The sequence below is a fragment of the Rhamphochromis longiceps genome, linkage group LG14 (genome assembly GCF_057381845.1).
Source record: "Rhamphochromis longiceps isolate RC_006_pf linkage group LG14, R_longiceps_female_GT1.1, whole genome shotgun sequence".
Lineage (NCBI taxonomy): Eukaryota > Metazoa > Chordata > Actinopteri > Cichliformes > Cichlidae > Rhamphochromis > Rhamphochromis longiceps.
This window is the reverse complement of record NC_140570.1, coordinates 22,515,923-22,528,596: the sequence shown is the minus strand read 5'-3', so window position 1 is coordinate 22,528,596 and position 12,674 is coordinate 22,515,923. Positions and strand designations below refer to the sequence as shown.

The following is a 12,674-nucleotide window of genomic DNA, read 5'->3' as shown; positions in this document are numbered from 1 at the left end:
CTGTATTATTAGTACAGAGCCATTCAGCATTCAGCTGCATTGACCATTTCTACGTGTGTGTGTGTGTGTGTGTGTGTGTGTGTGTGTGTGTGTGTGTGTGTGTGTGTGTGTGTGTGTGTGTGTGTGTGTGTGTGTGTGTGTGTGTGTGTGTGTGTCTCTGTGTTTTACTAGCCTCTGCTTTGTCGAGTGATTTGTCTTGACAGTGCTCCCCCTTGGCCAGCCACAATGGTTACCCTGAGCTCTCTCGTGCACTGCACACAAACACACACACAATGCCAGTGCCGGATTATCCCCATCACGGATAGCCGTATTGGTGGACAAAAAGCCTAGAGGATACAAAAAGGGCATTATTAGGGAATTAGCAAACCAGTAGCCCACTTCTTATGTCATCCTCATCTTTCTTTTTTTTCAAAATCTTCAAATTATTGGGTATGTCACAAACACTATGCCATGCCTCGGAGCTGTGCTGTGTGTGAGTTGGACTTTTCATGCAGTAATACTACTTATCCTGTTGCAGAAAGCAGACCTGGCAGTCGCAGGCCTGACCATCACAGCAGAGCGTGAAAAGGTGATTGACTTCTCCAAGCCTTTCATGACCCTTGGTATCAGCATCATGTACCGCGTCCACCTGGTGAGTTAAGTCCCCCCGCACACACCTATTATACCTGATCGAACTGCCTCTCATACAGCTTGCGGATAAACCTCAGCAGGCTGTCAGGCATGTCTAATGCCTGGAAAAGAAGCACTCTGCCTTCTGGCCTGTAGAGTCTTTTTCTCTCTCTTAGTCCGTTTAAATTCCTCCACAACTTCTCCCCTTTTACACCTTATTGCCTCTTTACCTCTCAGCTACTCGTTTTCCCTTTCATCTGCGTTTTTTCATGGGTCCTCTTCCTGCTTTACCCCTGTCCTCCAACATTACTTGCCACTTCATCCTTCTCCTCTGTGTCAAGTTCTTTTCATTTTTCCTTTGTCCACCCATTTCCTCCTTTTGTTTCCGTGCCCCCCACCCCCCACCTCATTCTGCCAGCACCAGATCGCTCATTTTATGGTGTGAACTGAATGATAAATGTAACACTTTCACAGTTGTTTTCTGCTTGTTCTCTGATTGGATTTCGCCATCTTATTCTCACAAGCAATGCCCTCCATTCTCTGCAGAGAGCAAGTCCAAGCAAGAAACAGCGAAACAACAGCAGTGCTGGTGGAAATGAGCCAGTGTTTGCGCACTTAGTGGCCCATTAATCATCAGTCCTCCCCCAAAACCCAAGGTGACACTGTGGGGGCCACAGTAGCACTGGCCACAGTCCGTGCTGAGGTGATCTAGCGCGTGCGCAGGCTAACATTAGTGTAGCATCCCAAAGGGGCATTTTACTCACATTCCCATTCCATCTTGCTCCTGTCTCCACTACTTGTAAATCTCCCACCGTGTCACCTTCCCATAGTCTGTGCACAGTACCCATAGGTGAGGCAGTGAGGCACTCAATTGAGCGGCAACAGTTGGGGAGAATCAATCGACGTTCGCAGCAGGTGCTACGTTAAATGGGCTGCTGGGCAGCATGTGACCTCTGAATTGGGAAGCAGGCAGGCGGGTGGCAGCCTGAGGATATGATATGGAGCTTATGTCCCACAGGGTTGGCACACAGAGCCAAATAGTTGAATTAGCAGAGACTTGACCCAGTTGAAATTCCTGAGTAAAGCAGTTTCTATTAAGATAAGATGTGTGAAGTCGGTAGAGGAAGGTGAAAAGATAAGAGGGAAAGAAGACAGGCATAAGTGCAGGTATCATCTCTCTTTGTCTCTTTCTCTGTCCCTCATTTCCTCACACTCTCTTTACTTTCTCATTGCCCCTTGGCTTTTTCTTAGATCCGATTCAGAGTGGTCCCTCAGCATGCTCTAAAATTCGATATTTGAATTTCTGTGACTGCACTTGTTTAGTTCTAATCCACTGACTATTGATCTGAGGCACAGTGATTTCTACAAGGGGGTATACTGCTTATTTCAAACTTTAAATGAAAATTTCAGTCCAATCAATAAGAATGGCAAATGCAATAAAATACAGCTGCCTGTTGGGTATTAATTATCCGCACACTATCGCCAGTTTAATCTCCATTTCTCTTCTTTGTCACAAGTATTGCATGTCTTTCTTACTCTCGCTCTCTCTCACACACACAGACACACGCACAGAGTTTTTTCACTTTCATTATTTATTCTTATTTTATGTTTGTTGCGTTCAAAGCACACATTTACATTCTTTTCAGTGAAGGCGATAGCTTTAACGTCAGGCGTAATCTTGTTACAAAGCTGCTGAAAATGTACATTTCCTGTTTGAAACACAGGTGCAGATTTGAACTAACGCTTCACTGCCTCCACCCCACCCACACCCCAAACCCCCTCCCTTGCCCTCCACACCACCCACCCACCCAGCCACTACAACAACTGTCACAGACAAGTTTTCTGTGGTGTGTTCAAAATTGCAGCAAATCAGAACATTTAATCACCTGTCAAATGAGTTTGTGTCTTCGTGCTATTCTCTGAAGGGACCGCTGTCTGTTATCATTTCTGGGACACTGACTCTGCAATAAATAAAACTAAAAAAAATCCAGACAGCTTGCATCTTGCCTGCATAAGAAGAGCACTACCTGTCTATATGTTTCAGCTGTCTCGCCTGAATGTCTTGTCTGGTTGGGGATTTGTAGTTGGGTGCTATTCGAGGCCATATAGTGTATTTTATATGGTGGGGTATTTGACATGCATGTAGCTTCAGGCCCTATAAATAAAACGGATTTGCTTCATACACAAATCAAAGAGAAGCCGGTGCAATATGAATCACTGCGGTTATGAACCCAGACACTACCTAAAGCGACTGTCAGCTTCATCTCATAAAAAACTTTCGTTGTCTTGCATTCATCATCTGTACAATATAAAAACCATATGCTGCATGCCAAAATCCCAGCACTGTGAGCGTCTTTAAATCTGTGCCAGTTCCTTCTCCATTAATTCGTTGACTGTGTAACAGGGTATATGAGTGGATGTGTGCATGTTTGTGTGTATAAGAGAAAGAGTGCCACTTAATTAGACATAGGGGTTAATTAGGGGTGTGTAGAAGCTGTGTCAGATTCAGCAGCTGCCCTGAGGGTAGAGCGTAGTATAACGAGCTTTATTGACTCACTGGCCACAGAAGTCCTCAGACAAAATTACACAAACAAATGAAACCCTGTGCACAGAAACACAGACGCAGCTCGTGGAATTTAAAAACTTACCAGTTATGTTATTTAGGGTTATTTTTAAATGCAGTTTTTTTCCATAATAAATCAATATTAAATTTAACACTAAACAGTAGGTTGTGTAATATCATTAAATTGTGTATATATGTGCTTGCCAAACACTTTGTACAACTGTGCAACTGCTCATTAATGCACAGGCTCTAATCAGCCACTCACATGCAGCAGCTACATACATTTAAGGATGTAGATATTCTAAAAAAAGACCTGTTGAAGTTAAAAACTGGGCATCAGAATGGGCTAGAAGACCATACTGAGATCCCACTCCTCTCAACTAGCATAAAGAAACTGAGCCAATTAATGATACAGGTTCGGCATGCTGGTAGTGTGATGGTGTGGAGGATATTTTCTTATCATCGTTTGGTCCCTTTAGTACAAACTGAGTATTGTTGCTGACCATGTTCATCCCTTTATGACCGTTGTGCGTTCATCCTCTGCGGGTTCCTTCCCACAGGATAATGTGTCGCGTCACAAATGTCAGATCATCTCAGACTGGTTTGAGATGTGGGATCATCTTGATACAGAACAGACCAAACGCAGCCAACATCAAGAGAAGAGCTTTGAATATCTTCCATGAAGCCTGGAGAACTATTCCTGAAGACTCCTCAGGAGAAAGTTCAGGGTGAAGAATAAAGCTGCTCATATCAAATATTGACTTTCAAGCTCGTTAGGAATGTTTTTGCCTTTTAGATTGTATTTCCGTGGATGCATGTGTTTCATTAAACCGCTCTACCTATTTCCCATTTTCCTAGCAACATACAAAGAAATAAGGGGTGTCTTGAGACTTTTGCACCAGACTGGAAGTTTTATTCTTTTATTTTGAAAGTAACCCTAAAACTAGTAGTGATGTATGTTTTTTGTTTTTTTTTAGTTATGTTAGAAGAGTTTCAGCAAACACAAAAGCACAGCTTTGTTTGTGTGCAACTCACTCAGACATAAAGCCAGACAACCCGGTGAGCTCAAGAGGCAGCAGGATGTTGTTATGAATATGACCCCGTGACCTCAGCCAAATCAACTGCTCTCCACAGATTGCCCCCGCGGCCATCTCAGCAGCCGTAACAACTGGCAGCTTTAACACAATTAGAAATGCACACAGTATCAAAGAGCTTGGGGGGGGGGGAGGTGGCAGAACATGGGGAGACACAGGGAGGGACAGGAAGAAAGACAACATAAAAGAGAATAAGCAAGAAATAGGTAGAAGGACATGAGGGAAGATGGAGAAATGAGAGCAAGGAAGTGAGCGACGAGAGTGTGAGAGCTGAAATGACAATGGGAAGTCTCCTTCGGTGAGTCAGTGTTCAGGCAGGAAGCCTCAGGGGGCAACGGTGTGGTATGAATACCAAGAGGAAAGATGACTAGGTGAAATCCTCAACTGGATAACCTCACCGGCTCCCTCTGCCACCCTCCTGGCATGTAGGCAGTCCTCCGAGAGTAACGGAGAAGGGGAGAAGCGGGAAATATGGAGGGACAGCGGGAAGTTGAGAGAGAACAAGGGCAGTGCAAGGTAAAATGAATGAGTTTTTCATCTGTGTGTTGAGATGAAAAAAGGACACATAGCTACTAAAAAAGGCAGCAATTTTTCACTATTTTATTTGTTGAGATGGACTCATAAAAGCAGGTCTTAGAGGATGTTTTGCCCTCTGTGCCACAGGTGTATTATTTTACTTCCTGGGATTTGCCTCATCCCATATATATCATCTTAACATGGCCATAAAACTGCTATAAAATGATACCCCTGACTCTGATAAAAATCATTCAAATATGGCAGCAAGTACTTACGCTGTGAAGAGACACTCATCCAGTAAACATCTAATTTGGTCCTTGGTGTACTCTGTTTATATTTTATTACTTTGTTAATTATTTTCTAGTTCTAGTCTACACTTCATCGGCAACTTTGTGAGGTACAGTCATTTGAAGGCTTGTTAATGCAAATATCTAATCAGCTGATGCACAACACATTTAACCTTGAAGCAGATGGGCTACAACAGCAGAAGATCACACCGGGTCACCCACTCCTGTCAGCGAAGAACAGGAAAATGAGGCCACAGTTTCCACCAGCTTACTAGATGAACATTGTTCGGTATAATTTCTACTGCAATATTCGAATGGTACAGAAACAAACGCATGGCTCCATCCTCCCTTCTGTCAATGGTTCAGGCTGCTCATGATGGTCTAATGGTGTGGAAGATATTTTTCTTGGCTCTTTTTTAAACACCAACTGGTTTTAAACATCACAATGAGTTCACTGAACTTAAATGACCCCCAAAAGTCACCAGCTCTCCATCCCATAGAGCACCTTACAGATGTGGTGGAATGGGGGATTTTCATCACGATGTGCAGCCGACAAATCTGCAGAACGTTAGCGATGCTATCATGTCATTATGGACCAGAATCCCTGATGAATATTTCAGGCACCCTGCTGAATCTACACCATGAGGAATTAAGGCACTTGTGCAGGCAAAAAGGTGGTCCAAACCAGTATTAGCAGGGTGTACTTCCTATAGAGTCCAGTGAGTGTATATCTTCTATTTAACAGTAACTACTGGATTAGTCACGGATGCTGTGCTTTCCTTAGCAAGCAGTCAATGTGCTTTTCTGTGCTGAGTGGTGGGTGCTCCCTGTGCAGTTGCCCAAGCACATACTGTATCTGCCCTGCTGTGGATGACTGACAGTTTAGACAGCTGCTGACAAGATTAGAAACACAGGCACACACACAAACACACAGGTGCTTGACAGTCTGTCATGCACACACAGACTCATCGTCCAATATAAAGAGAGACTGGACCACCTAAATAAGATTGTGATGTAAAGTATGTCTCTGAGAAATTACTACAAATATTTAGTATTTGCATGCATAATTTATTTATGAATAAATGAATGAAAAATAGGTAAACCCTTGTATATGTTCTACTTTACAATTTCCTTACATCACTGGAAATCCTGAGTCACCCTGCCCCGTGAGGCACTTCTCCTCAAACAATGTTTAGTGGTTCGCACAGCAGTTTGTGGCACAGCAATTTTGAACCCATCTTGATTGATTTCGTTTGGCAGCACAGCGAGCATTTACATATTAAGCACTTGATAAAGGTGGTATATCCAATATGTTAGAAAACAGCTGCCTATTTACCCATCCGACAGGTCCCAAGTACCATTAGCATTCACTTGCATTTCCCTTTCCAGCAATTTGTCAAATGTAAGTCCAGTAGTCATTGCTTTACCGCTGGTTTGGTCCACACCAACTCCGAGGGGTGAAATATGGCTCCTTAGCTGTTAAACGCTCTGCTATTGTGGTGCAGATTGTATTCATGAGAACAGGAGCAGAGAGGAAATAAGGTAGTTAAGATCAGCGCGAGTGAGCCAAAACAGTAAAGTTGGCACGGTAAAATAAAAGCCCTGAAAGGTGTTAAAGCACTGCTGAGCTGTGTGGAGCTTTAGTCGAGTGATCACACACCATGTTTTTCCATGTCACGAGATCATCATTAAATAGAGTTTCATTAAGCTTGCTCTTTCTAGTCCTTAGTTTAATCTAAAATGTTTTGATACAGAAAAAAACTGAATAAACTATCTTATCTTTGGAAATGTGCACACAGATTTTAAAACATTTTCATGCAGTTTCCATTTAGCTTATCTGAAGCTTTGTGTGCTCATTAATTTGCCTACTCCAGCTATGGATTGTTCCAGTTTCTAACTCTTAAAAAAAAAAGTAAAACACTTTTGTCCCTTAGTCTCAAAGCCAATACATAAAAGCAGCAAAGTCGAGCTTTCTAAGCAGCAAACCTCCTACTGTTTTCCTGTTGTCCTTGTAATCTTCCTGTTGTCTCGTCCTAGCTTTCTCTCCGTCTCTATTTCTGAGTTGCTCTCTTGCACCTTCACTTTGCCATCTGTTAGCACATTAGTCCCACGTCTCTGCAGTGATCTTTATCTTAATAATAGCACCTTGGTGAAAACTTAACATGTGGACGAGCATGCCCAGCAGTTCACGAAGCGCTGGGTCAGCATGCATCAAACTGGACCAGCAAAACAGGAGGACTCATGTCAGCACATACTACTGCTACTCCAGTAATGCCAGTGCCAACCGAAGGCAGCCTGGCACTGATGCTCACTTTACAACATATACCTCTGACATGGCCATTGTGTGTTTCAGCTCTGCACTATTCCATTCTCAGACAGCTATCGCCATCGTCATAAGCAATTGCACTCTATAACGTGGACTGACATACGTTATGAGTGGCAGGCTGATTCGAATCTTGCTCAGAGTTATTCGGCAACTCTCTCCCCCTGCTTCTCCTGCTTTCTGCACCACTCCTATTTTACTCAGTCGGGCTAATATGCAAGTGATTACAGACGAATTAATGAATTTTCATCTCCGCACAACTCTGAATGGGGATTCGTTTATCATAACAAATGCCCACCAAAATAATTTCAACCTCTTTGCCTCAAATTAAATTTTGGAGGGCCTCAGAAATGTATTACTGCAGCGTTTTGGCACGCAGGAGGTCTGGCAGGAATACTTAATTGAGTTTTTATTTTTTTTTATTTTTTGCATAAATGCAATTTGGGCTTGTTCACGTAGACTCCACGGCGGTGCCTTTGACACAGAAATGGACAATGAGGAATTTCTACACGACTAAACGTGTCCCTCTCATAGCAACACTTAGACAGTTGGTTGTTTGATCACCTCCATTATCTAAGCGTCCTGCTGGCCCTGACAGCCACCTCCATTTCATAGTCATTAACAGGCGGCGGACGTGCACTTGTGTGTAAATGGCTAATATTCCCCTGCTGACATTTGGTCGGGAATGGTGTAAGCTTAGCGTGCACGTGTGAAATATGAGCAGGCACAAACACACATATAAACAAGCGGGCCCAATCATCCTGACTGTGGTTCCCCAGTAATTGGTTTCATTTAGAGGACAATGTTGCATAATGAAACATTAGGAATTAGCCCCTATATTCCCATCGCTCTACTGGTTGCCAACCTCATTTTAGCCATGTTATCTCCTGGTTACCAATGCACATTTATATGCAACACCCCATAGCTGCTTCAGCACAACTAGCCTTTTTAGCCAAGCCAGAGCTATTAATCCCCCTCCACCTGTGTACACTGCCCACTCCCGGTCATACTGCAAGTCAACTATAGGTCATGGAATTGAATTTGTCTTTAATGTGGTTCTAATGGTTTAGCTGATTATTTGACATTTCTTTCTCTCTACATGCAGACTTGTAGAGAGTAAAAATGTTGCCTTTTGTTAGTTTTGACCTCTGATTATTCTGTACGACTAAACCTAATAATGTATCTATCACAGCTTGTTGGAAGTTGTGAGAATTTTTTTTTCAGTGTTGGAATGCGGGATATAAACCTCTTATCAGTGATGTCGTATTATCATACAGGCCTCTGCCACTCTATTGACAGTCCATGGGAGACTGAGTTTGCGCTTTCATACAGTGCTGATCTGAATGTTTACATGCAAATGAGATTCGTATAATTAAAGTGCTATCAGTTTAGGACAGGGAAAACCTATGCTTATCGCATCAAAATCCGTTTATTTGCGGTCACAGTCACCTTTTCCATCTTCTCCAAATTACACAGGCACCAGTAAATGTTGGTCAACACACACCGAACTGGAGGTGGGAAGAAAGGGAAACAGAACTGAAATGCAGTAATCATCGCCTTTCTATGTTTCCTTCTTTAGTTTATGTCCAAGAAGACCAGTCATTCTGTGTGTGTTGTCTTCCAGGGACGTAGGCCAGGCTACTTCTCCTTCCTGGATCCCTTCTCACCGGGTGTTTGGCTCTTCATGCTTCTGGCCTACTTGGCTGTCAGTTGCATTCTCTTTCTGGTGGCCAGGTAAGGAGCTCAACCATAAAATGCAGTCTGTACAGATAAGCGAGAGACAGGAGAAGAATGAGGCAAACAAATGGACTGGGTACAGAGAGTAAGAGCACACAAAAAAACGTTTCTTTGGGCAATATACGGCAGAGGAAACAGGTGTTTGTTCTCTCGCTTCTCTTTAGCCTCTGGTTGATCTTGAACATCACAGAGAAAGAGACGTTCTCCCACCAGTGGCAGGTCTCTAGCATCACATTGCCACCTGCTGGTCAAGGATGGCACTGCCACAACTGCTGCTGAAAATCATAATTTCCTTTGCAATGGAAATATTACTAGGTTACAGTATATCTAATGAAGATGCTTTAATGCAAGAAAATGCTAATTGAATTCTGCAGCACCTTACAGAATCAAATTAAAAGTACCAAGACCTTCAAATTTACCAGTTTTCTAAAGATAGCTCTACGGGTGGTCTTTGGTGTAATATGAAAATCATTTATAAATGTTGGGTGAGGTGGTTTAATCGTAGCAGTTTTGGAGATAATAATACATGTACTCCTTTTTTTAGGTGTTTACTAAGAATAATTTTTCCACCCGTGATCACAGTGGGAAATATGTTAAACATCTGGGTTGTTTAAAGTTTTTTGTCCTTCTTTTGAACTTTGTTGTAATTATTTGTGACTCAGAAAGAAATTCTATCTTTGCCACGTGAGTCACATGGCTCGTTGGTTCAACCCAGCACAGAACAGAGTTGTCACAGAACTGTAGCTATATCTGAGCACCCCAATTACACCACCTGCATCCTCACAGTTTAAGTAGGCAGAAGCGAAGCACAGGTTGGTTCTCCCTCTGCAGAGCCAAGGTGACTTTGTCCTCACTTGACTGAGTTGTTTTCTCCTCATCCTTCATCCCTCTTCCTATCTCCATTCCTCTCACTCCCCGTCTCTTGAGTTTTGCTCTTATCAGAATACATAATCTAACTTTCATTCCCACTCTCTCTTTCCCCACAGGCTGACACCTTATGAATGGTACAACCCCCACCCTTGTTTAAAGGGACGCTGCAACCTGCTGATCAACCAGTACTCGCTTGGCAACAGCTTCTGGTTCCCAGTTGGAGGCTTCATGCAGCAAGGATCCACCATTGCTCCTAGAGCTCTGTCCACACGTTGTGTGAGCGGAGTGTGGTTAGTATTGGCTCCAGATGCACGGTGCAATGCGCAGGTTTCTCCATCACGGAATGCAATTCATCAGTAACGCATTCTTGAAGCTTGATTCCAGATTTCAAGAGTGAGATTGTGCATTTGTGTGCACACGAGGCATCGTTTGTGTCTGTCTGTCCGCCTTTGCAGCTAGAACTTTATCCACCCATTAATCCATCCGCCATATCATCTACTGAATATCCTGTCATGTCTTCTCCTCTCAGGTGCGCAGTTATTTTAATCCTTCTACACCTCCACCCAGATCATTTATCTTCATGTGTCAGCCTGCCCATTTACATACGTTTGCAGGTGAATACATATGTTCTTGTCCGCTGCCTTTCCCACACAGGTGGGCCTTCACATTAATCATCATCTCCTCCTACACCGCCAACCTGGCCGCCTTCCTAACAGTGCAGAGGATGGAGGTACCGATAGAGTCAGTAGATGATCTGGCAGATCAGACGGCGATAGAATATGGCACCATGCACGGTGGATCCACGATGACCTTCTTCCAGGTTAGAAGTTACACACATTGCTGTATATGCCACATTGTTTATCCTCCTAAATCTTCACTCACATACATACACACTGTATGTAGGCACAGGCTCACTTCAGAGCACATGGAAGTCAATGGGTCATCTGTGATCAGCTATCAGCTGTCCTTTTCGTCACCCTCCTGTCCTTTATGTCTTCCTCCTCTAACCACAGGTTTTATCTGTTTCCTGTCTCTTTTTTGCCACAACCATTCAATATCCTTCTCCTCGGGGAGATGGGGCACTGTCCAGGTCCCACGCTATCCTCTTTCATCTTTTGAGATTTGACCTCAGCGAGAAAAAGAGAAAGACACTGAGCAGGAGAAAAAGAGGGTGTTAGAGGGGAGAGAGACAGTGAAGGATGATATTGGGTGAAGGGAAGAGAGATATTAGCCTTGTATTCCTTGGCGCTTTCAAGTCCACTGGACCTTAAATAACTCAGGAAAGACAGGCTGAGAGAAAGTAAAAGACAGGTGGAGGTGTTAAGTGAAGTTTCTGTTCGGAAGTTTCTCAAATGGGAAAGAGGTGCGCTAATAGAAAAAAAAAAGGGGGGGGGGGGGGGGGGGGCGCTCTGATGTAACACTCCATCAGTCCAAAAAAAAGCAAACCAAACCAAACCAGAAGAGGAGATGCTTTGTTAACTGTCTCTCACTCTCTGTGCCTGTTTCTTCTGATCTTATCTGCTCTTTCACGCCTGTGCAGAACTCCCGCTACCAGACGTACCAGCGCATGTGGAACTTCATGCAATCAAAGCAGCCCAGCGTGTTTGTGAAGAGCACAGAGGAGGGGATTGCCCGTGTCCTCAACTCTAACTACGCCTACTTGCTGGAGAGCACGATGAATGAGTACTACCGCCAGAGGAACTGCAACCTGACTCAGATTGGAGGACTGTTGGACACTAAGGGCTATGGTATCGGCATGCCGCTGGGTGAGTGGAGGACAAAGTGTTGAAAATTGGAGGACACTTGAAAGTGACGGATAAGCAAAAGAAGGAGAAACTTGGTCAAGTAGTTGAAACATCTGATACAAGCCGCAGAGAGACAGAAGCCAGTTTGCCGGAGTAATGCGGGGGCAAGGCAGTTAGTGTAAAACGAAGTCAATGGAGGAGAGAGCTGATGGTTTCGCTTAAATGTGCTGTATAATTCATTCCCCTTCTTAGTGAAGCTAAGAAGGGGAATGAAGAGCAGAGGCATTAGTTGGAGGATACACCATAAACGTCACATTGGAGAGTTGAATAAAAAAGTAAAGCCTCAGCAAAGCCAAACCACTAGCTGCTATCATGGGGCAAAATGATGCAAAAAGGGAGAAACTAAGAGAGCTTTAATGCTAGATTTTAATAGAGCAGCTGTTGCCATGCTGTGATGGGAAAAGTGAGGACAAGAGCGAGGGAATTTGAGATATTGTTCCTGATGTTTAAAGGATAGATAAGCCGTCTTTTTAGTGGATGATGGCGCCGTGACCGTAAAACATTGGAAGATCATTGTAAGCTCCTTAATCTCAGGTTTGAAATCTTCGTTTTGTTGGTTCGGGCGAAGCGTGGTGAAGTGACGCGCTCTCACATTTGCCATGGCATACCAGAGGAGAAGGAAGAAGAAGAAGTCAAGGAAATGTCACTCTTCGTTTGTACCGTGTCCCTCATTTACTTTTCTCTTCCCTTCAGGGTCAGTGTACCGTGACGAGTTCGACCTAGCCATCCTCAAACTGCAAGAGGACAATCGTTTGGAGATCCTGAAGAGGAAGTGGTGGGATGGCGGCAAGTGTCCAAAAGAGGAGGACCACCGTGCTAAAGGTTTGTCTCTGCAGTTAAATCCACATCTTGGTTGATGATGCCAGAAAA

General features: G+C 43.7%; 1 protein-coding gene across 1 annotated transcript in view; it reads left to right on the top strand.

Moving 5' to 3' along the window:
* The window catches only part of grik4 (glutamate receptor, ionotropic, kainate 4), a 364,478-nt gene that overhangs the window by 344,679 nt on the left and 7,125 nt on the right, over window positions 1–12,674 (top strand). The window contains exons 14-19 of the mRNA XM_085429452.1: window positions 518–631; window positions 9,017–9,126; window positions 10,116–10,289; window positions 10,654–10,819; window positions 11,540–11,765; window positions 12,498–12,626. Of these exons, the coding sequence (XP_085285578.1) occupies window positions 518–631; window positions 9,017–9,126; window positions 10,116–10,289; window positions 10,654–10,819; window positions 11,540–11,765; window positions 12,498–12,626 (919 nt within the window). The remainder of the gene's footprint in view (window positions 1–517; window positions 632–9,016; window positions 9,127–10,115; window positions 10,290–10,653; window positions 10,820–11,539; window positions 11,766–12,497; window positions 12,627–12,674) is intronic.